The 25,103-nt window shown below is 43.0% G+C and overlaps 1 protein-coding gene across 3 annotated transcripts; it reads left to right on the plus strand.

Moving 5' to 3' along the window:
* Positions 1-210: 210 nt before the first annotated feature.
* SUPT20HL1 (SUPT20H like 1) lies at positions 211-5,950 on the plus strand. Of its 3 annotated transcripts, none has more exons than XM_054676811.1 (3): positions 211-305; positions 429-800; positions 983-5,950. In XM_054676811.1, the coding sequence occupies exon 3, from the start codon at positions 1,003-1,005 to the stop codon at positions 3,535-3,537; it is 2,535 nt and encodes an 844-aa protein (XP_054532786.1). In that variant the 5' UTR covers positions 211-305; positions 429-800; positions 983-1,002; the 3' UTR covers positions 3,538-5,950. The 3 variants fall into 3 exon arrangements, with proteins under 3 accessions (XP_054532786.1, XP_054532787.1, XP_063660120.1); XM_054676812.1 differs by having other exon boundaries at positions 231-305; positions 429-470; XM_063804050.1 differs by lacking the exons at positions 211-305; positions 429-800 and having other exon boundaries at positions 902-5,950.
* The last annotated feature ends 19,153 nt before the right edge of the window (positions 5,951-25,103 follow it).

A 25,103-nucleotide genomic window follows, 5' to 3' on the forward strand; every position in this document is an offset into this window, starting at 1 on the left:
TGGAAACTGATGTCTATGCACGGTGCGAAAGATACATCTATACCGTCGTTGGTGGCTTATGCTTTTGCATGTATGCTTTCAAGGTGAAATGGCAAGTAGTCGAGTGCAAGTGCGGGCAGCAGACCCGGAAGTGCGGTGGGTGAGCCTTGCGCCCAGGAGGCTAGAGATGCAGGAGCCCCAGAACCTGCGGTGCAGTGAGTGCACATGCGCATAGACGGGGCCCAGGAGCTGACCCCGGCCCTCCCGTTCGCTTCCGGTGTAGCATGCAGAGACGTGAAGCCCGGGCCACGACGACGACCCCTCAGGTACCGATGTTTTCAGAAACCCTCAAACAGATTGCGTAGCGCTTCCCTGGGGGCAGGTTTCTGGGCAGGTGCCCAGACGCGCCTAGAAGCTGACCCCGGCCCTCCCGCTCACTTCCGTTCCAGGCCGCAGAGACGCGAAGCCCGGCCACGACGACGACCCCTCAGGTACCGATGTTTTCAGAAACCCTCAAACAGATTGGGTAGCGCTTCCCTGGGGGCAGGTTTCTGGGCAGGTGCCCAGACGCACCTAGAAGCTGACCCCGGCCCTCCCGCTCACTTCCGGTCCAGGCCGCAGAGACGCGAAGTCCGGCCACGACGACGACCCCTCAGGTACCGATGTTTTCAGAAACCCTCAAACAGATTGGGTAGCGCTTCCCTGGGGGCAGGTTTCTAGGCAGGTGCCCAGACGCGCCTAGAAGCTGACCCCGGCCCTCCCGCTCACTTCCGGTCCAGGCCGCAGAGACGCGAAGTTCGGCCACGACGACGACCCCTCAGGTACCGATGTTTTCAGAAACCCTCAAATAGATTGGGTAGCGCTTCCCTGGGGACGGGTTTCTGGGCAGGTGCCCGTGTTGAACTCAGTGTGGACTTGCGGCGTCTTGCGGGCCTGTAGATTAATATGACAGCCGTGATTCCACCCTGCTTCACCAACGCACATGCGTTTTCTCTCCTCTTAGGGGCCCTGTTTTCTGTTACAATGGATCGAGATTTAGAACAGGCTCTGGATCGCGCAGAGAATATCATTGAAATTGCCCAACAGAGACCTCCTAGAAGGAGATACTCACCTAGGGCGGGAAAAACTCTGCAGGAAAAACTTTATGACATTTATGTTGAAGAATGTGGAAAAGAGCCTGAGGATCCTCAGGAATTGAGAAGCAATGTAAACTTGTTAGAAAAGCTTGTTAGGAGAGAGTCCTTGCCATGTTTACTGGTCAATCTATACCCAGGCAATCAGGGGTATTCTGTGATGCTCCAGAGAGAAGATGGGTCCTTTGCAGAGACCATTCGGCTGCCTTATGAAGAAAGGGCATTGCTGGACTACTTGGATGCAGAAGAATTACCCCCTGCTTTGGGTGATGTCCTGGATAAAGCTTCGGTTAACATTTTTCATAGTGGGTGTGTCATAGTAGAAGTTCGTGACTACAGGCAGTCCAGTAATATGCAACCTCCTGGTTACCAAAGCAGGCATATTCTCCTACGTCCAACGATGCAGACTTTAGCCCATGATGTGAAGATGATGACAAGAGATGGCCAGAAATGGAGCCAGGAAGACAAGCTTCAGCTTGAGAGCCAGCTGATCTTAGCGACAGCTGAACCACTGTGTCTCGATCCTTCTGTAGCAGTTGCCTGCACTGCAAACAGGCTGCTGTACAACAAGCAAAAGATGAATACCGACCCGATGAAACGGTGCCTCCAGAGGTATTCGTGGTCCTCTGTAAAGCCACAGCAGGAGCAGTCTGACTGTCCACCTCCTCCTGAGCTGAGAGTGTCGACTTCTGGCCAAAAAGAAGAAAGAAAAGCAGGTCAGCCTTGTGAGCTGAACATTGCTAAAGCAGGAAGTTGTGTAGACACGTGGAAACGCACACCCTGTGATTTGGCCGTGCCTTCAGAAGTGGATGTGGAGAAACTTGCTAAAGGGTATCAGTCCGTCACAGCTGCTGACCCACAGCTCCCAGTCTGGCCAGCCCAGGAGGTAGAAGACCCTTTCGGATTTGCGTGGGAAGCTGGCTGTCAGGCCTGGGACACCAAGCCAAGCATCATGCAGTCGTTTAATGATCCGCTTCTCTGTGGTAAAATACGGCCACGTAAAAAAGCCAGGCAGAAGAGCCAGAAGTCTCCCTGGCAGCCCTTCCCAGATGACCATTCAGCTTGTCTCAGGCCTGGGTCAGAGACTGATGCTGGGAGGGCAGTGAGTCAGGCCCAGGAATCGGTGCAGAGCAAAGTCAAAGGTCCAGGCAAGATGTCACACAGCTCCAGTGGCCCAGCCAGTGTTAGTCAGCTCTCTTCATGGAAAACACCAGAACAGCCTGATCCTGTGTGGGTCCAGTCTTCAGTATCGGGGAAGGGAGAGAAACATCCACCTCCCCGCACCCAACTTCCCTCAAGCTCAAGAAAGATTTCCTCAGGTAACAGTTTTCCCCCACAACAGGCAGGCAGCCCTCTTAAGCGTCCATTTTCTGCTGCTGCTGCTATTGTTGCTGCTGCTGCTGCTGCTGCTGCCGCTGCTCCTGCTGTAGCTGCTGCTCCTGCTGCTGCTCCTGCTGCTGCTGCTTCTGCGGCACCAAGTCATTCTCAGAAGCCCTCTGTGCCTCTCATTCAAGTTAGCAGGCCCTGTCCAGCTGCCCAGCCCCCCACCAAATTCATAAAAATAGCGCCAGCCATTCAGTTGAGGACAGGCTCCACTGGCCTAAAGGCCATCAATGTGGAGGGCCCAGTCCAGGGAGCCCAGGCTTTGGGGAGCAGTTTCAAGCCTGTGCAGGCCCCTGGCTCGGGTGCCCCCGCTCCTGCAGGAATCAGTGGCAGTGGCCTTCAGTCCTCAGGAGGTCCACTACCAGATGCAAGGCCCGGTGCAGTGCAGGCATCTTCTCCAGCACCCCTTCAGTTTTTCCTAAATACTCCGGAAGGTCTCAGGCCTCTGACACTCCTCCAGGTTCCGCAGGGCTCGGCGGTTCTGACCGGCCCGCAGCAGCAGTCCCATCAGCTGGTTTCCCTGCAGCAGCTCCAGCAGCCCACAGCTGCTCACCCTCCTCAGCCAGGGCCACAGGGTTCCGCACTAGGTTTGAGCACACAAGGGCAGGCCTTCCCTGCTCAGCAACTTCTTAAGGTGAACCCCACTAGAGCCAGAAGTGGTCTGCAGCCCCAGCCCCAGGCTGCTGTGTTGAGTCTGCTTGGCTCTGCCCAGGTTCCTCAGCAGGGTGTCCAGCTCCCCTCTGTCTTGAGGCAGCAGCAGCCACAGCCACAGCCGCTGAAGCTGCAACTGCAACCGCAGTGGCAGCCACAGCCACGGCAGGAGCAGCCACAGTCGCAGCAGCAGCAGCCGCAGCATATCCAGCTCCAGACTCAGCAGTTGAGAGTCTTGCAGCAGCCGCAGCATATCCAGCTCCAGACTCAGCAGCCAGTGTTTTTGGCAACAGGCGCTGTTCAGGTAGTGCAGCCGCATCCAGGTGTGCAAGTAGTGAGCCAGTTGGTAGGTCAGAGGAAGGAAGGCAAGCCAACCCCTCCAGCGCCCTGAGGCTTGTGGTAGTTTGTCTCTCTTTTAAAAGCACAGGAGCATTGACTCAAATGATTTCCCAGTTTTTACTTGAGTTTTTTTTTTTTTTTCATGTTTCGGTATTTTACATTTTAAAGTACACAGTTTACACAGAAGCACAATCCACTGATTTTTATTTAGAAACGGAAGTGATTTCCTAAAGGAGCGTTGTTTTGCTTAAGTTACTCTTTTTGTTGTCATTGCTGCTGTTGATATAATTATTTTTAATATAGTGTTTTAAAGTGTCCAAATCCCAACCAGTTTGAATCTAAACTCGTGAAACATATAATTTCTCTAAAGCCGTAAAATGGCAATACCAACAATATTAAGTTAATATTTTAACAAGATTTTAATTTTAAGTTAATATTTTAACAAGAAGAGTGGGATTAAATTTATTTTAATGGTGGTAAAAACATATAATCTAAAATGGACCACATTAACTATTTTAAGCACGCGGTTCAATAGTATTAAGTCCATCCCCACGGTTGTGCCGCAGATCTCAAGACCATTTTGCAACACTGAAACTCATGCCCATTGAACACCAGCTCCCCATTCTCCCTTGCCCAGTCCCTGGCAGCCATTGTTCTACTTTCTTTCTCTATGAGTTGACTACCCTGGCCACTTCATGGAAGTGGAATCATATGGCATTTGTCATTTGATGAGTGTCTTATCTCACTTGGCATAATGTCCTCATGATCTATCCCTGCTGTCTCATGTGATGTGAAGGTCATTGCTTTTTAAAAATGGTTTCCCTGTACATAATATATATGAAAGTGACTTATGAATTCTGAGAAACCTCTTTCAGAAGAATTCTGAAAGAGTGTAATCGTATTTAGATTAATAGGTTTATGTACAATATATGGAATGGAATTATTACACATTCATTTTGAAAAATGAAACGAAAAAGTACAATACAGTGATCCTTGTCACACTGCGATTGAATACATGGGAGACCTCTAAAGCTGTGGAATGGAATTAGTGGCAGATTTGCTTGTGTGACAGTCCCCTGCCCTTTCAAAGGCCCTGTCTGCACCTAGTGCTCCATAGAGCAAGGCTTTCTCCCTGGCTTTGAAAAGGCTCTTTTTGGATGTTTTGTGTGCTCTCTTTATAAAATCATTTACATTTTTTGTAGGTTGTTTGCGAGAAGTTAATAGTGAAACATTTGAAAATCCATTTTATTGGTTTGCTTTTCAAATATCTGTAGCCTTGTTTCTTAAGTAGAACCCCCGTCTTTTTCTTTGTCTTTTTCTCTTTGTTGATGCATCATCATCAGTTGTTCAGCTGTTTCTGCTCCCTCATTTTTTCCCTTGTTCCAGTGAGACTCAAAGAACCATGAAGTTTTGTGCCCCTTTGTCTTCCCTTTCTTTTTTCTTTTTTAACAACTAAGGGGTAATCACAGATCAACCAACCATTGTAAAGTACAATTGTAAAGTGGCATTTAGTACATTCATGATGTTGTACAACTACCCCTTCTGTTTCCAAAACATTTTCATCACCCACCAAGCAATCTCTGTACCCATTAAGCACTAGCGTGTTATCTTCACACCCCCAGCCTCTGGCAACCACCAATTTGCTTTCTGTTTCTATGGATTTACCTAAATATTTCCTGTAAATGTAGTCATACAGTATGTGATCTTTTGTGTCTGGCCTCTCACTCGGCATAATGTTTTTGAAGTTCATCTATGTTGTAAAATGTATTGCTACTTCATTCCTATCTGTGGTTCAATAATATTCCGTTGTTTGTATGTAGCAGATTTTGTACATTCATCCGATGATAGACAGTTGGTTTTTGTCTGCCTTTTGGCTGTCGTGCATAGGGCTGCTGTCAACATTTGTGTAGAAGTATTTGTTTTAGTGCCTCTTATATTTTGCTCTGTTACAGCTTTGAAGGGTACCATGTTTATATAATATTTGTTTTTCTAAGTATACATGTATGTTTCTCTGCCTTTTGCCTTAACGAAATGAAAAGAAGTTTGGTCTGGCGGTTCCAAAAGACATCAGTGAAGAGGCAGGTAACTGGTTAATCTTACTTGACAAAACCTATTACTAATGTGCTACTGATGCTGTTAAAGAAAGACTTGGCCAACTTCAAGAAAACACATCAAATTTCCTGAGTGACACCAAGTCCATCAGATCATCCTGGGCATAATTGGAAATGGTGCCTGCACTTTTAAGAAGCGAACCAGTGCAACGACTGGTTGCAAAGAAGAGTTTCTCCTTAGCTTTGGGTGCCAACTAGAGACCTGAACTCAGAATATCATCAGATTTGGTCTACTTCCTTCCTTTGTTGTCTATCTGGTCCTTTCAAGTACTACATGGAGCTACCAGCCAAACTTGTGCTTGAGTGATGTGGCTCTTTCCTCCCAGGCAGGCAAATAAATTCAGCTTTGTTTCAGATGACTATTTGGCAAACTTTGTTGATTTCCTTCTAATTATCCCCACCTACTTGGTACTTTGATACAGGGTACCTTTTGAAGACATTAGCTGGCTACATTTTGTGAGTAAACTTTTTATTTATTTTAGTATCATGAGAACCTGGATGCTATCCCAGGACAAATTCAAAATTAGTTCTCTGCAGGTTGCATGTTCAGGGCTTAACAGCAGAACGTTGATGGTGAAGTGGTTGTGTGAAAGCAGTTGTCCCTAGAATGTTCTGACAGTTTGCAGAGAAGGTAGGCCTGCAGATGAGCATCCAGGAAAATCCAGGTAGGCCCAGCACAACAGGACATGTCAGGTGGAATTGAGCCTTTGTCACAGGGTGGGAATTTGGGAACAGGATTATATTCCTTGAGAATAATTGCAAGTGAAGAGAGGACTCTAGCCCTAGAACAGGGCTATCCAATAGAAGTATAATATGAGACCCATATATAATTTTAAATTTTCTAGTAGTCACATTTTTTTAAAGTAAAAAGAAACGAGACATTCATTTTAATAATAATTTCTATTTAACCAAATATATCCCAAATATCATTCCTATGTTATCAATATTTTAAAATTCTCAATGAGACATTTTACATGAGGCTTCCGACTGCAGAGACTCTCAATTCATATACCAAATTTTCATCAAATATTTGATCTGTATTTAGATTTTGTAAACCTTATAGTTGAAAATGTAGATTCACTTTCCAAACATACTTGGAAGTTTTCCCATAATTGAATCAAGTACCAGTTTTAAAATTTAAATTAATTAAAAGTACATGAAATTTAAAATTAGTTCCTCAGTCTTGCTTGTCACATTTCAAGTGCTTAATAGCCATGTATGGCTAGTGGCTATTGTGTGGGTCAGCGCAGTTCTAGAGGGACAGGAGCAAAGCAGATTATGGGGACAGAGCATCAGGCATGACCTGGGTTTGGGGCACACAGGTGGAGTGAGATTTATGATGCTGATTGCATGTAGTGGGCTGGAGCTTCTTGAAATCCTCATGGCCTATGGTCACCTGGGCCAGGACCTGCAGGATCAAGTGGCCCCAGCCATGGAGCGAGGAGGGTGGAAAAGGTCAGTCTTTTGCCAGGCTCTGTACAGCCATATGCAAAAGACCTACCAGGAGGACACTCATTTTCCCAGCAGTCAACTCAACAACCCGTATCTACCCTAAAGTGCTTGGAACCTAAGGGAGTGGGAGAGAGGAGAGGCACTGCACGTTTTTTTCTTTTTTTTTTGAGATGGAGTCTTCCTCTGTTGCCCAGGAGAGCAGTGGCGTGATCTCGGCTCACTGCAACCTCTGCCTCCCGGGTTCAAGTGATTCTCCTGCCTCAGTCTCCCGAGTAGCTGGGATTACAGGTGCCCGCCACCACGCCCAGTTAATTTTTGTATTTTTAGTAGAGATGGGGTTTCACCATGTTGGCCAGGCTGGTCTCGAACTCCTGACCTCAGGTGATCCACCCGCCTAGGCCTCCCAAAGTGCTGGGATTACAGGCGTGAGCCACCGTGCCTGGCCGGCACCACTCTTTTATTCTTCCTTTTGCACCTCCTTCCTGTGCATCTTCTGGGTCTCTAGCTCCTCCTGTAGAAGTGAAACCTGATCAGCCATGAGTTGATAATTGTGGGAGCTGCTGGTTGATGGGTATATGGAGACTCATTATACTATTCTACTTCAGCATATGTTTGAAATTCATTTATATATGAATTCATAGATATTATATCCATTTGAATAGTCAAGTTCCTGATATTCCTACAGCCCCATTAACACACCTTCCCCCCATCCCAACCTTTATCTTGTACTCGAAGTCCAGGCCCCAGCCCTCGACTTGCCCTTCTGTCTTCCCTGCTTTACTCCCATAGCAGGCAGCAAAGGGTGTGCGAGTTAATTGTTAAATTCAGTTCAACAAGTTCCTCATTAGGGACAAATTACCTGAGTTTGAAATCTGCTAATTTTCCAATCAGAGTGAGTGTTTGCACTTATGATTTGGAAATAATTACCATATGGTAAAAGCAAAACCTATTTGGGGATTAAAGTAAAGGTGAGGGAGGACAGGAGCTTATTTTGGCAACTTCCCTGGAAACCCACGTTAGCATTTGCAGATTAGTGGAGGTGCCTCTGCAGTTGGGGTGGGAAAGCTCACCTGTAGCCCTGTTTTGCAAAGGCTGTTTACTTCATGTGCTAATACCCCTGAAAGGTGACTGTGGCCTTTGAAGGGAGAGCAGTGTGGCTTTTGTAGGCCAGAATTACATCTGGGAAAGAGAAAAGCCTTTTGAATGTAGCTATTTCATCTAAAAATATATCTATACTTTTATTTAAATCTGTCCTCAGTCTGAAGCATCTGCACGAGTTGGAAATAAAAACATTTCTTTGAGGTAGAAGGGGTGAGTCTAATTGTCCTTTGGGTGATCTCACAATGAATGTAGCAGGGAAAGTTCAACTGAGAGAATTTAAAGAATTATAGGAGAGTAATTGCTGCAGAATACCATTGTGATCCAGAGTGTAGAGATCTAGGTCATTCACCTTCAATAATTTGTCCCAGTCCCAATTACTACATCACTAGTTCTAAAGCTTTAGAAACCCCTTGGTAAAGATTAGTCAAGGTTTCAGGTAATTTACAAGCCAATGCAGAAAAACTTCTGAGATGTTGCTTTTGAAATTTGGAGCCAGGAAAAGCTTTGTCTCTCCTGAGAAGACATCCTTCCTCCTTTCTGATAACTGTAGTTGTGCAAGTTCTGAGGTTTCTCTTTGTGCCTCAGCTGCCGGGAAACTCAAAACCAAATTTGTAGCTCAAATCGCTGCGTTTACATTTATGGTTGGCACTTCAGCATTCCTCACTTCTTATTTTTTATTTCTACTTTACTAGTTCTTTTTATTTGTCTTTTGTCTTGGGAAACTGGAAACAGCCCCCTCCATGTGTCAACACATCCATCAATAAATAGTAGCTTCTATTCATTTATATATGCTGCCTCTAATCCTTTTAATAACCTAGTCATAATGTCCATTAGGTATGATTATCCTTACTTGCAAGTGAAGAAACAGGCTCAGATAGTCCTTGCCTGAGGCAATAAAGCTATTAAGTGGCACAATTTTTCAGCTCCCTTTCTGTCTGCTTCTGAAGTCTATGCCTTGTGCCTGGGTACATGTAACTGATGCATTGATGAGTCTCAACTCAGTGGTGGACTATACAGGTGAAACCATTTTATTTTTCCCAACCACTGCTTTCAACCATGCAGCACCAAGTCCCTTTTCCCATCCTTTAATGACACCTTGGGTGGACCTCATGACTTGCTGGGCTCTCTTGTTTGGTAAAGCTGACAGTCCCAATTACAATTTCAATATCGTATTCTCTGGTCTGGTGGGTGGGGGAGGACGAGAGAAGGGAGAGAGAAATCTTCCTGCGAAAATGGTCCTTTTCCAGGTGTGATGCTCTGATTTGCTGAGTGAGGTGAAGGGTCTGTGAGCACGGGGCTGGTTCTTTTTTCTGCGGCGACGGTGTTGAACTTCACTTGGATTCTGACTCCTCTGGGGCCTCTTGAAGAGCGGCTCTCTAAGTAAGCCCTGTGCTCCTTCCTGTGGAGCCTTTCCAAATTCAGAAGCTGTGGGCTCACGGTATCAAGGTGGAAGTGATGCTCCCATTTGCTTTCCAGGCACACCGCCCCTCAGTACCTTTTGAACCGCTCACGTTCAGATGTCTCTAGACCACAAGGGGGCACCAGACTCCAGGTTCACATACAACACATCCCTGAAAGAATATGCGTCAAGCTCGCCCACAGTTCCCAAGGCTCCAGGGTGGTCCAGTGTGGGCCTGCGGGTCTGTGCAGCTCCACAAGAGCCCAGGCAGTAAAACTGGATGCCAACTTTGCCTTCATGCAGACCTCCGACTCTCCAGGAGCGACCCTCTTAGAGGTCTACCTTCTACATACAACTCTTGGCTTGGGAGAGCAGGGGAGTCCCAGCACTCCTTTCCCCACCCCTTCCTACTCTGTCCCAAGAAAAGAAAAGCTCCCCCCCCACCCCAGGAACACTCAACTTCTCTCCCTCCCCTTCCCATCCTGCCGTAGCTACAGAGGCTGGAAAAGAGTGGTTGAAGGGAACGGTCAGAGTCCAAATAGGGCCAGTTCTGCCATCTCTTAGTACTCTCTGAGAACGTGTCTGCTGGCTGGTTGCAGCCCCTCGTTAGGATGTGGGAGCACCTGATGCTTTTTGTTTCCACCTTTGGCAACTCTGGGACAACAGGAGAAGTCCTATCATGCGTGAGCGCCACACACACACGCGTGCGCGCGCGCGCACACACACGCACGCACATACACAAGCACACACGCGCGCGTGCACACTAGCACACACAAGCACGCACACACGCACGCGCGAACACACGCACGAGCACACACACACACACTGCTTCCCAGCCTTCTCCCATCCTTGCCTATTTAAGATCTCTGGCTTTGCCCTCCCAATTTCCAATGGGAAAGAGCAGAAGGAAAAGCGATGAGGCCTATGGCTGGTGAGACAGGTTTTGGAAGGACTGTTTTGGGTGAGTCTGATAAACTCTAACGAGTTTATTGTAAGACTTGAGAAAGTCAGTGTGAAGCGGGAGGCAGCTTGAGAAACTTTAGCTCTCCACGCCTGTCTTCGCTATGGAGCGCATTCTTTGATATGGAAAAGTGATGCTTCTAAGAACTGTGTAAAGTGTTATGCAAATAGAGCTTCAAAACAAATCCCCTAATGCCCTCCCTGCCTTCTTCTAAGCAGGATTACTCTTGGGCTCTAAGCGGCTCCTCTACAGAAATGTTAAACTTCCACTGGAAGTAAGAAGGGGAAGGGGAACGGGGTGATTTTTAACAAGTGATATTTGGAGCTATGCATCTTTTTCATACTCCCTGAGAAGCCAGTTATTTTGAAATGATTGTTTGGCAGTGTTTGGAGAGTGGGAGGTTTGAAGGTGAGATTATGGAAGCTCTTATGGTTATTGATAATGATGAGTTCTACTGTAAAACCATGGTAGTGTGGTTGCCTGTGGTTGATGTCTTAACAGGATCTTTGCAGGAGAGGAGGTCAAGGAGTTGAAGGCCCAGGCTACTGGAAGGATTATCTATGTGGATACCAAAATCATCAAGAATTCATACTGCTGGCATAGTGTTGAAGAGGATGATAATGAGTCAGGCCCTAGAATCTTCAAGGTATGGTGGGGAAGAAGAGGGGTTTGGTTTTAGAGGTCAATTACATCAAGATGACCCTTAATATTGATTGTAGGGAAACTGCTTCAATGTCTTTGTGTGTGTGTGTGTGTGTGTGTGTGAGACAGAGTCTCTCTCTCTCACCCAGGCTGGAGTGCAGTGGTGCAATCTCGGCTCACTGCAACCTCCGCCTCCTGGGTTCCAGCGATTCTCCTGCCTCAGCCTTCCGAGTAGCTGGGATTACAGGCGCCTGCCACCATGCCTGGCTGATTTTTTGTATTTTTAGTAGAGACGGGGTTTCGCCATGTTGGCCAGGCTGGTCTGGAACTCCTGACCTCATGTGATGATCTGCCCGCCTTGGCCTCCCAAAGTGCTGGGATTACAGGTGTGACCCACCGTGCCTGGCCTTCAATGTCATTTTTTAAGTATTGAGAGCATGCTTACATGCAAGGCCTTTTGCTAGGTACTGGTGGGGAAGAGTAGGGCACATTCTCTGTCTTCAGTGGGATTAAAGTCTACTCAGAGAGAGAAGGGAAATAAATGATTTTACATCAAGGAGACGATGACAAATATCATTAAAAATAAATCTTACTGGATGGAGTTGGGGAAGGCCTCACAAAGGAGGTGACCCTCAGGTGACCTTGGCTTGGATTTTGTTAGGTTTAGATGGGGGCGGGAAGAAGGTGTTCTAAGTAGAGGAATCACACGAGCAAAGGAACAGTGGAGGATGATCAGCGCAGAAGAGGCGCTATCTATAGCATGGTGTACGTGCAGAGCGGAAGTGAAGGAAAGGGCTGAGACAGGCTGGCTCCGTAGCATGGATCTTCTTGGTAATTTAAATGAGACAGATTCTACTGTTTGAATTAGGAAGCCAGGTGGGGCATGGTGGCTCACACCTGTAATCCCATCACTTCGGGAGGCTGAGGTAGGCGGATTGCTTGAGCTCAGGAGTTTGAGACCAGCCTGGGCAACATGATGAAACTCCGTCTCTCTCAAAAAAAAAAAAAAAAAAAAAATTAGCTAGGCGTGGTGGTGCGTGCCTGTAGTCCCAGCTACTCGGGAGGCTGAGGTGGGAGAATGGCTTGCCCAAGGAGGCTGCAGTGAGCCATGATTGCACCACTGCACTCAAGCCTGGGTGACAGAGTGAGACCCTGAGACCCTGTTGCAAAAAAAAAGAAAAAAGAAAAAAAAGAAAAAGAATAAGGAAGCCAACAGAATCACAGGATTGAAAATGCCTAAAGGGAGAAAAAGAAATTCTAAAGCTCTTCTTCCACTTAACAAAGGCTTCTAACCGAAATATTTGTTACCTTGTGGAAAACAGAATTGACAATTTCCGTATTATTTTTACCAGGGCAACACATTATTTAATAAGATGACCAACCAGAGTTGCAGACTTTTAGGTGTTATAGGTGCCATTTCACAGGACATAGCAACACACTCATATCCAGGTAACTTAAGAGATACATTTCTTTAGAAATAACACTTCCAAGGACAGTTTTATAGTAACAAAACAGACTAGGATTATGGTCTTTCATCCAAGCCTCCACGCTGGCAAGGAGAGTGGGATAGATACTTGCATGAATGTTCCCCATTAGAATTTTATGACATGGGACTGGCTCTGTGTCACATAATAGTGTCTGCTTCTCTGAAGCTGCAGGGAAGAGGGAACATTTTCTTTTTATTTTTCTGAGATTTTTTCACCAGAAGTTGGGGCTGGTCGTTAGCAGGTTAAGTATTAAAATTACAAGAAACTTAAAAATTACAATATGGACCAAGTGCGGTGGCTCATGCCTGTAATCCCAGCACTTTGGGAGGCCAAGTCAGGCAGATCACTTGAGGTCAGGAGTTCAAGAGCAGTCTGGCCAACATGGTAAAACCCCGTCTCTAGCAAAAAATTAAAAAATTAGCTGAGTGAGATGGTGCGTGCCTGTAGTCCCAGCTACTTGGGGAGGCTGAGGTGGGAGAATCGCTTGAACCTGGGGGCAGAGATTGCAGTGAGCCCAGATCACGCCACTGCACTCCAGCCTGGGTGACAGAGTAAGACCTTGTCTCCAAAAAAAAAAAAAAAAAAAAAGAGAAAAAATAATTACAATATGGAAAAGAAAAAGGCTATAGAGAAGTTTAACAAAGTAAATATGAGGCAGATAATATTAGGTCGAACCATATGAGGTTGCTAATATTTGATACTTTTGCTCCATTAAAAAGGCAATTTCATACAATTCGATGTAAAATCTACAGTTTCAGTCTTGAATGCCAAATGAGAAATATGAAGTTAATTTGGGAAATATTGGGGAGCCACCATTGGGGGAGAAACGCTATGATTGGAGCTGTGGTTTAGCATAGTTTATGAGGCAGGAATGCGAAGGAGGAATTGGAGGGGGAGAGCCTGGGGGCCAACCATACTTTTATACCCACTATACTTGAAAGAATACCCCTAGATTCGTTGATAGTATAAATGCACCGAGGAGCTACAATACTGTTCACCTTTTAAATTAAAGATTAAGAGTTCACAACTTCTTCATCTAAGAGGTAGAAATAATAATGGCTACTTCACAGGGCTTAGGTAAGGATCAAATGATATTATACATGAACAAGACATTTAGAAACACTGTATCTCATCTCCTGCTACTTGAAATGTCTGCAGCTCAGCAGCAGCGTTATCACCTGGGAGCTGGTTGGAAATGTGATTCTCATTCGCCTTAAATGCTCCCTGTCCCATGGAGACGGACCCAGCATAGGAAAGCCACACACTCAGCCTGGATGCGTGGAGTGCGTGGAGAGGCTGAGGGACTCACCGGAGGGCACCCAGCCAGCCCACAGCCAGGGAAGTGGGGGGGGGGCGGAAACCCATGCCTTCCAGCTGAGCACTGGGAGTGTTAGCCCAGTAAGTATTGGCCAGTCAGGCGCCTCGTGGTCAGAGCAGAGCCACCAGGTCCCACTGCCCCCAGCCCCTGCACAGCCCTCCCTCCTGCCTGGGTGAGGGAAGCTGGAGGTCATCGGAGATGCTGACTGCTGCCACCCCAGGTGCTCCCGCTCTGTCATAGCACTGATCAGTGACAACTTACAGGAATGTAGCAGCGATGGAATTACCTGGAACAGATTTGTATGTGTGTGTGTGTGTGTGTGTGTGTGTGTGGGGTGGGGAGTGGGGGGGGTGCAACTAAACAAACACAAAGTTTTCTGTGTCAGGTATTGGGCTGGACAGGGCAGTCGTGTGTTGGGGTGGTTTTTTTCTCTATTTTTTTGTTCGTTTCTTATTTTTTAATAATGTTTACAATCTGTCTCAATCACTCTTTTATAAAGATTCCACCTCCAGTCCTCTCTCCTCCCCCCTACTCACGCCCTCGAGGCTATTAGGAGATGCTTGAAGAACTCAATAAAATCCTAATCCAAGTCAAACTTTGCACATATTTATATTTCTATTCAGAAAAGAAACATTTCAGTAATTTATAATAAAGAGCACTATTTTTTAATGAAAAAAATGTGAATCTCAGGCTCTACTGCAAACCTGCTGAATCAGGATCTGCATTTTATTTATTTATTTATTTATATTTATTTATTTATTTATTTATTTAGTAGAGACTGGGTCTCTCTATGTTGCCCAGGCTGGTCTCAAGCTCCTGGCCTCAAGCGATCCTCTTGCCTTGGCCTTCCAAAGCACTGGGATTACGGGAGTGAGCCACCACATCCAGCAGGATCTGCATTTTAATAAGATTCCCAGGTGATTTGTATACACAGTCAAGTTTGAAAAGGACGGCCCAATCCCAAAACAATTACATTCAGACTAAAATATCTTTTCCATCCATTGAATGTGTCATTTTTCAACATTTAGTGCATGGTCATTGTCTTCCCTAATCAAATCAGAAAATGCAAAGTTCACATGAGGTGGCATAGCATCGTTGAAACAGTGGCCTTTCAGATCCTGACTCTTGATGCTTGCTGTCTACTTACCTTGGGCAAACTGCTTCATCTGTATAAGCCTCCTCTGTGTCCTCATCTGCAAAATGGGTTTGAGAGTTCCAACCTCCCCAAGTTGCTGTGATGACCGATAGACATAATGCATGTTAAGGATCATACATAGAGCATAGCATGATGTGGTGAATAGTCACCAAATTGTACTTACTTGTTTTTAAATAAGGAAACTCACATTCATATGGTTTAAAAAAAAGATCAAGAGTTCAGTGATAGGGCCACGATGAGTGGATTATAAAAATGGGCTTTCATACCCCAGTAGATTCGAATCTTGCCAGACTGTTCTACCAACCTAACTTAAACACATACACACACACACACACACACCCCTACATCAAGGAGGAAAGGAGGCATTTTCAAATCCACGACTCTCCCCACTTGCCATCCCATCCACACAGATCCCACACAGCTAATTCAGACACCCTTCCTCCAATGAATCCTCTTGAGAAACACAGATATATATCTACAGAGTAATATTGTGAATGGTGTTTACTCTTTTTAATACCTTTTTGAGGATAAGGCAGACTGACAAAAGAATCCAATCCCATGGGCTTGTAAACTACTCAAAGAGCTTTTTTAATAGGGCTGTGGTAGCTGTTTGGTATCTCAGAATAAATCTAAGTCATAGAATAGGCTCAATAGCAGGAAATGCTCTTATCTCATTGTTCCTCAGACCCAACCATGCATTGGAATCGCAAGGGGGCTTGTTAAAACCCAGATTGCTGAACCCCACTGTCTGAGTGTCTGATACAGCAGGTCTGGGGTGGGGCCTGAGAATTTGTATCTCTAACAAGTTCCCAGGGATGCTGATGCTGATGGTCCTGGGACCATACACTCTTTGAAAGATGCTCTTCTCCATGGAGAAGAGTCTGAATGTGCCAGTGAGAAGGATGATCTACTCTTCTACTCTGAAGAAAGAAAGAGAAGCATGAAAGGTTTTTTTTTTTTTTTTTGATAGAATACTCAGGTAACTGTAACTGAAGTCAACCAAGTAGGTCTGGGTGGGTGGGCCCTGAGAATGAGCATTTCCAAGTTTCCAGGTGTTGCTGCTGCTGCTGCTGGATCAGGGACCATCCACATTTTGAGAACCTGTCTGGATGCAAATCACATGGTGGCCCTCCAGGGTGAATGCTGTAATTCCAAATTTGAACCTGAGTTATTGAAATTTAAACGCATTTAAATGGCTTAAACCCATTTAAACCATTCAAATACTAGAATGCTGGCTGTCTTCCAGACTCAATACCTTTTCATAGGGAAATGGGTAGAAAAGAGAGAAAGACCCCATGAGAGGGGAGAGAAGAGAGAGGAGAGCAATTGCATGCGCTAATAATCTCTTGCTGGAGACCCATTGGTTCCCAAGTCATCAGATCTCCAAAGCTAAAATTATATCCATGTGAGTATTTTAGGCCATAGAGAAAATAGGAAAACATCAAAGGTGATGGTTTAGACACAATGCTATTACGATTCATTTTTTAAACCTGCTGGCTATGTTTGTTACATCAAAACCTTCTTTTGAAAGACGAAAACTACAACCATTACTCTTTGACCTAAAAATTCTTGGAAACTGGAAGACCTGAATTTTGTAAGAATCAACTCTTGGAATGATGTTTAGTTAATAAAAACACCAAGTTCCTTTGCTATTCCTGGGGAAGGACTGCCAGTTTCAAAATCCTTTCCTCTAGTTAAAAATAATGTTATCAAATAAGTAACTACAAAATAATACCTTCTTTATTATATCAAAGATGAGCTTAGAGGCCTTAAGAACTGATTTCTTGTCAATATCTCTTGAAAGAGGAGATAGTTATGGCAAAAAGTGAGGGCTAGAGTGTGTAGAGGGATAAAGGCATCTCTATTTAATCACGTCTTGAAATTATAGCATTGTCAGCAAAATAATAATATTATTATTGTTTTTGAGACAGAGCCTCACTTAGTTGTCAGGTTAGAGTACAGTGGCATGGTCTCGGCTCACTGGAGCCTCGGCCTCCTGGGCTCAAGCGATCCTCCCACCTCAGCCTCAGCTGGAGTAGCTGGGATTACAGGTGTGCTCATCCACGATCGGCTAATTTTTCTGTTTTTGGTAGAGATGAGGTTTCACCACGTTGCCCAGGCTGGTCTTGAACTCCTGGGTTCAAGCGATCTTTCTGCCTCAGCCTCCCATAGTGCTGGGATTACAGGCGTATGCCACCACACCCAGCCAGAAAATATTGTCTGAGAACTAGCAATATTCTGGTTGCCATACTTTTTTTTGTTTGTCTTTGAAGCAAAGCAAAAGCATAAGCATAGTCATAAGGCAAGAATCTTGGTCTTATTTTTTTCAGTCTCATGATTACTTTCATAAGGTAATAAGCCATTGAGGTGACTAAGAGATTAAGCAATTAAGAAGGGAAGGTTTGCTTTACGATCCTTTCTTTGCATGACCCATAGATACCATTCCTCTCTGCTCCTCCGTAATACCTAGGACCATGCTCCAAGCCCAGAATTATCCCTGACTGAATTAGGCTCTTTGGACTGCTTTCCGTTTCCCATTGAAACCTGTCTGTAGAGAATGGATTCAGTTGCAGAGAAATAAGCATGAGTATACGAATGATAGTACAATTTTGTATTTCTAGTCATCTGTTACATTGATTTTCTCAGCCATTATTCCTTCAAAAATTTTCTTCCAAAAAGAACACCGTGCCCTTTCTGATCAAGGTAAGATCAAATCTGCTTCCTCTGGTCATGAGCGAAAATCTCTCGATCAAACTTTCCACGGGAGGAGTTAATGTCAATGTCACTGATAATCTTTAACCGAGGTTGCCAGATTTACCAAATAAAAATGCAGGTTGCCCAATTACGTTTGAATTTCAGGTAAACAAAGAATAATTATGTTTTAGTATAACTACATCCCACATGTGGAGATTCAAATTAAGATGAAATAAAATTTAAAATGCAGTTCCTTTATTGCACTAGTCATATTGTTAAATGCTACATGTGGCTAGTGGCTAGCACAACGGACAGTGTAGCCTAATGCGGGCTGTAGAACATTTTCATCATCACAGAAAGTTCTGTTGGACACTGCTGTTTACAGCAAACCTGGGAGATGTTCCTGGAGACTGGGTCCCAGGCAGATAGTTCAAGCTAGTAGGCTCTTGATGCACCATCTATTCCTCCTTCACATGTAAAAATGCAAGTGATCCCCAAAGGCCGCAGGGAAAAGATCCTACCGGCCATTGCCTTTTGGGATAGCCCAATCCTGTACCTATTATAGGGCTGAATTGGCCAGTGCCATGCAGAACCGATCGTTAAATTCATAGCTATTAGCATTTCTCCTGCGAGAAGCAAACCCTTTCTGTTTGTATAGGGCTTTGCAGATAACGAAGCATTTCCAATTCCACTTGAGTTTTTTTTTTTTTTTGGCCAGTGCTATTATTTATTTATATAACCTCATGCATTTATCAGAAGAGGCTTTTGAATGTTCTTACCACATAGGATTTTATCCTCACAATCATCCTGGGTGGTAACCAGGCCTATGAGAAAAATAACAAGAACATGAAACCAGTTCCAGAAGAATTGCCTCATGCCATAAGGCAGGTTCTCACACTTGAGCTTCCAATCAGAATGCCCCCGAGGGCTTGTTAAAACACAAATTTTTGGGACTCAGCCCCAAAGTTCCTGATTCAGTAGGTCTGGGCTGGGGCTCAAGAATTTGTATTTATCACAAATACCCAGGTCAAAAACGTTGGTCTGGGGACCATACTTTGAAAACCACTGCTATTGTGACATGGCCCTGCCCCAGTCTAATGATATAATGAGTTTAGGCTTTTTTTTTGTTTCTCTGACCTGGCAGACTCCTCACACTGTTAGAGCTGCTTTGACGAGCTACGTCTGTTCACTTATTTGGGTTATTATCACTTTTATTCTTTGCACAGCTTTTATCCATCTGCTGGTTTGATAATAAACTGAAGTGAGAACAACTTAAGCCAAGTTCAAGTTGACATTCTCCCTGTCTTTGCTTCTGACTGTGGTGTGCCCAGATTGTAGACTGGCCAGGCTCACTGGGTAGATATTTTAAATCCTCACTTGTTTATTCACAAACTGAGCATTGGAAAAAGAAAAAGAAAATAACTTGCTCAAGTCACAGAGCTAGAGAGAGGTGGAACTGGGATATGAATCTAAGATTTCTAACTTCAGTTTTGGTTCTAAGAATATTCCGGGGTTTGTGAAAGTGTTCTGAGGTTTATGATTTTTAAAAAATAATAGTGGAATCTGTTTTCATTTCAACTGTAAAAGCCTCCAAGTGTTGACTGGCTGTTTGGGGCAGTCAAGATCCTGTGCCTGTTAGTAGCAGGCCTGTTCCAGCATCATCCGCTTGGTTCTTTTGTCACTCAGGTGATGGCCTCATCTGCTATGGGGGTTTTGACCATTCTACAGCTTTCAATTATTTTTATTCAATTGTCTAACTTATTCTCACAGTGGATTATTGGGTTCAGAAAGGAGGCATCAAAAATACTGATTTTAAAGTAGAATGAGCTACTGAACTGTACACTTAAAATGGTTAAGATGGTAAAAAAAAAATAGAATGAGCTGATGAGGGACATAAAAATTATAATTCTGAATTTTGACCTTACACCTGTAAGGAACATTCATATTATCATTTCTTACTACATCAATATATCTCTAGTTCTTCAAAATAAAAGTTAAAAGGATAAAAAGGAATATGCACTATATGGATAGTGGATATGGATTAAAAGATTTTATATGGATAAAAAGGTTTTATCCAACTTGGCTTTTCCTTTATTGAGAATAAAATTATCCATTTCCACAGCATATTACTTCTGAAGAAGTGCTTGCAAATAGCTGCCAAAAAGTGCTTGTGTCTCCTCTTTTAGAAACAAAATACAAAAATTATAATAATAAAGGAATGTATTTTTTAAAGTGCAAAAGTCAAGAATTCCAAATAACAGGCCATGGAAGCAGTCTGGATGGATTCAACACATAGTTAAATTTCAATCTACTTTTAATACACATTTGATCCCCAAACATGATATTAATATGTCATTTTGAATTTGTAGATAAACCATGTTCTTGCTTGTATACTTTAAAAAAGTATTCGCTATGACTTTTTTTGAATTGTTTTTATTTTTATTGATAAATAATAGATGTACATATTTTGGGGTACATGTGATAACTTGATATATTCATATAATGTGTAAAAATCAAATCAGAGTAATTGGGATATCCATCACCTCAAATATTTATCGTCTGTTTATTCTAGGACGAATTTATTTTCGTCTAGCTATTTGAAATGTGCAATAGATTATTGTTAACTATAGTCACTCTACTGATTTATCAAACTCTAGGTCTTGTTTCTTCTAAGCGTATGTTTGTACCCATTAATTGATCTCTCTTCATGCCCTCTGATATGGTTTGGCTGTGTCCCCATCCAAATCTCATCTTGAATTGTAATCACCACAGTCCTCACATGTCACAGGAGGGACCCAGTGGGAGGTAATTGAATCAGGGCAGTTCTCCCATGCTGTTCTCGTGATAGTGAGTGAGTTCTCAGGAGATCTGATGGTTTTATAAGCATCTGGCATTTCCCCTGCTGGCACTCCTTCTCTCTCCTGCCACCCTGTGAAGAGGTGCCTTCAGCCATGATTGTAAGTTTCTTGAGGGCTCCTGAGCCATGCGGAACTGTGAGTCAATTAAACCTCTTTTCTTTATGTATTACCCAGTCTCGGGTGTTTCTTCATAGCAGCGTGAGAATGGACTAATACCCTCCCTCTTCCCAGATTCTGACAACCACCAAACTTCTCTCTGCCTTCATGAGATTCACTTTTTTAGCTCCTACATATGAGTAAGAACATGTGATGTTTGTCTTTCTGTGTCTGGCTTATTTCTCTCAACATAATGACCTCCAGTTCCATTTATGTTGCTGCCAATGACATTAGCATTTCTCCTGAGAGAAACAAATCCTTTATGTTTGTATGGGGCTTTGCAGATAACGAAGCATATCCAAGTCCACGTGGGATTTTGGGGGGTCCAGTGCTTTTATTTACTTATTTATTTTTATAACCTCACACATTTATTGGAAGAGGCTTTTGAATGTTCTCACCACATAGGATTTTATCCTCACAATCACTCTGGGTGGTAAGGTTTTCATTCTTTTTTATGGCTGAATAATATTCCATGGTGTATGTACACCACATTTTATTTATCCATTCATCTGTTGATGGGCGCTTCGGTTTATCCCATATCTTGGCTATTGTGAGTAGTGCTGCAATAAACATGGAGGTACAAATATCTCTTCAATATATTGATTTCCTTTCTTTTGGGTGTATACCCAGTAGTGGAATTGCTGGATCATATAGCAGCTCTATTTTTTGTTTCTTGAGGAACCTACATAGTCTTCTCTGTAGTGATTGTACTAATTTACATTCCCACTAACACTGTACGAGGGCTCCCCTTTCTCCACGTCTTTGCCAGCATCTGTTATTCCCCCCCCCGCCTTTTTAAATAAAAATCATTCTTACTGAGGTGAAATGATATCTCATTGTGGTTTTGATGTGCATTTATCTGATAATTAGTGATGTTGAGCTTTTTTATATACATTTGTTAGCCATTTGTATGTCTTCTTTTGAGAAATGCCTATTCAGATCTTTTGCCCATTTTAAATCAGATTATTAGATTTTTTTTCCTATAGAGTTATTTCAGCTCCTTATATATTCTGGTTATTAATCCCTTGTCAGATGGGTAGTTTGCAAATATTTTCTCCCATTTCATGGATTATCTCTTCACTTTGTTGATTGTTTCTTTTGCTGTGCAGAAGCTTTTTAACTTCATGTGATCCTGTTTGTCCATTTTTGCTTTGGTTGCCTGTGCTTATGGGGTATAACTCAAATGTTTGCCCAGTCAAATGTCCTAGAGAGTCTCACCAAAGTTTTCTTGTAGTTGTTTCATAGTTTGGGGTCTTAGATTTCAGTCTTTAATCCATTTTTATTTTGATTTTTGTGTATGGAAAGAGATAGTGATCTAGTTTCATTCTTCTGCATGTGGATATCCAGTTTTCCTGGCACCATTTATTGAAGAGAGTGTCCTCTCACTAATGTATGTTCTTGGCACCTTCGTAAAAAGTGAGTTCAGTGTAGATGTATAAATTTGTTTCTGGGTTATCTATTCTGTTCCATTGGTCTATGTGTCTGTTTTTGTGCCAGTACCCTGATGTTTTTGTTACTATAGCTCTGTAGAATAATTTGAAGTCAGGTAATGTGTTTCCTCTGGTTTTGTTCTTTTTGCTTAGGATAGCTTTGGCTATTCTGTGTCTTTTGTGGTTCTGGGTGCATAAATATTTATCATTGTTATAGCCTCTTGCTGAATTGACCCTTTTATCATTATGTGGTGATTTTATTTTTCTCTTTTTACAGTCTTTGACTTGTCTATTTTATTTGATATGAGTGTAGCTACTCCTGCTCTTTTTTGGTTTCCACTTACATAGAATATCTTTTTTCATCCCTTTACTTTCAGTCTATGTGTGTCTTTATAGGTAAAGTGAGTTTCTTATAGGCAGCATATAGTTCTGTCTTGTTTCTTTATCCCTTCAGCCACTCTGTCTTTTAATAGGAGAACTGAGTCCATTTACATTCAGTGTTATTATTAAGTAAGGAATTACCACTGCCATTTTTGTTGCTTGTTTTCTGGTTGTTTTGTAACTCCTTTTTTCCTTTCTTACTGTCTTTCTTTGTGGTTAAGTAATTTTCTCTGGTAGTGTGTTTTAATTCATTGCTTTTTATTTTTAGTGAGTCTATTATAGGTTTTTGCATTGTGGTTACAATTAGGCTTACAAAAACATCTTATGGATATAACAAGTTATTTTAAAGAGATGACAACTTATCTTAGATCACAAAGAAAATAATAGAAACACAGAAAAAAATGAAAAAAAAAGCCTCTCCACTTCAACTTCATCCCCCCTACATTTTGACTTTCTGTTGTCTCAATTACATATTTTTATATTGTCTATCTTTTAACAGCTTACTGTAGCTATTGTTTTTGATAGATTTATCTTTTAGGCTTTATACTAGAGTTAAGAGTGAATTGCACACTACAATTACAGTACTAGAGTATTCTGAGTTTGTCTGCGTACCTAGTTTTAACAGTGAATTTTATACCTTCAATTTTTTTCCTTTCTGCACATAGTGTTCCTTTTGTTCAGGCTTTATCTCTCCTTCATATTTGAAAAATACAGTATTCTTGAATGGCAGGTTTCTTTTTTCCCCCCGCACATTGGAAATATCATCCCACCCCCTCTGAGGCTGTATGATTTCCATTGAGAAGTCTACTGCCAGATGAATTGGAGCTCCTTTATATGTTATTTGTTTATTTTCTCTTGCTGCTTTTAGAATCCTCTATTTGTCCTTGACCTTTGGGAATTTTATTATGTGCCCTGGGGCAGTCTTATTTGAGTTGAATCTGTTTGGCATTCTACGACCTTCCTGTAACTGGATATTTGTATCTATCTCAAGTTTTGGAAAATGTTCTGTTATTTATTTCCTTAAGTGGGCTTCCTACCCCTTGTTCTTGCTCAGCTCCCTTTTGATCACCAATAATTCTTAGATTTGGTCTTTTGAGGTAATTTTCTATATTTTGCAGGTGATCTTTATTCCTTTTAATTCTGTTTTTTTCCTCTGACTGTATTTTCAAATATTCTGTCTTTGAGATTAGTGATTCTTTCCTCTGCTTGATCTAGTCTGCTGTTGGGGGCCTCTAATGAATTTTTCTGTTCAGAAAATGTATTTCTCAGTTCCAAGATTTCTGTTTGGTTTTTTAAATTATTTCAATCATCTCTTCATTAATTTTCTCTGATAAATTTCTGAATTGCTTTTCAGTGTTATCTTGGATATCACTGAGTTTCCCTAAAATTGCTATTTCGAATTCTTTGTCAGATAACTCACGTATCACCTTCTTATTAGGATCAGCCATTGGTTCCTTGCTTTGTCTGTTTGGATAATGTTTCCCTATTTGCTACTGTCTCTTGTGGATGTATGTCTATGTCTTTGCGTTGAAGGATTAATTATTTATTCTAGTCTTCTCTTTCTGGCCTGTTTTGGATTTTATTGGTTATGTTTGCTTAGAGAGTCTTCATAATTTACCTGCTGAATTTCTTCTTCTTTCCACTAGGTCATTGCCTCATTTTTGGCATTAGATGGTGCTTAAAGCTCAAGTTTGCCTCCACTCTAACAAAGGATAGGAGTGCTGCCAGTTAGGAATAGGGGAGGTCCCAAAAGAGATAACCTGGCAGTGTGGAAGGGCTGGCTTGGGGTTCATGCCACTATACCTCCTACAACACGGTGCTGCTGAACAGCTACTCTGATTTGGCATCTCCTTTGGCCAAGTTACAGAGCAGAGTTTCCAGGGCTAGGGGTGATAGTCCTGATTCCCTTTTTCTGGCTGTCCTCAGGGATATTTTTCCCTTCAGGCACTCCCAGTGCTTCCTGTGGGTTGAGGCAGGGATAGAGCTCCTGCCAGGGAACCAAAAATAGTGGAGAAGGTGGTTGTCCACCTCAATTTCACTTTTTCCAGTGTAGAAACTGTGAGTCTAGAAAAATTTTCTGCAAGCTTGATGTCAGGCAGACTGGGAGAAGAGGTGTTGCAGATATGGAAGTCCCATTCTCTTACCATCTTCTCAGAGATTTTTCACTTTTCTGTGGCCCCAGGAACTATCTCATCCTCATCTTTGTCTCTTGTATACTTAGTTAAAAATAAATTAAACAGCATGCATCACTTGTTAAATGGAGAATGGTCAAACTTTGTCCTTGTATATCCTAAACATTATTATTATTTGAGACAGTCTCACTCTGTTGCCCAGGCTGGAGTGTAGTGGTGTGATCTCAGCTCACTGCAACCTCTGCCTCCCAGGTTCCAGCAATTCTTGTGCCTCAGCCTCCCGAGTAGCTGGGACTACAGGTGTGTGCCACCACACTTGGCTAATTTTTGTATTTTTAGT

The sequence above is a fragment of the Pan troglodytes genome, chromosome X, assembly GCF_028858775.2.
Source record: "Pan troglodytes isolate AG18354 chromosome X, NHGRI_mPanTro3-v2.0_pri, whole genome shotgun sequence".
NCBI classification, from domain to species: Eukaryota; Metazoa; Chordata; class Mammalia; order Primates; family Hominidae; genus Pan; species Pan troglodytes.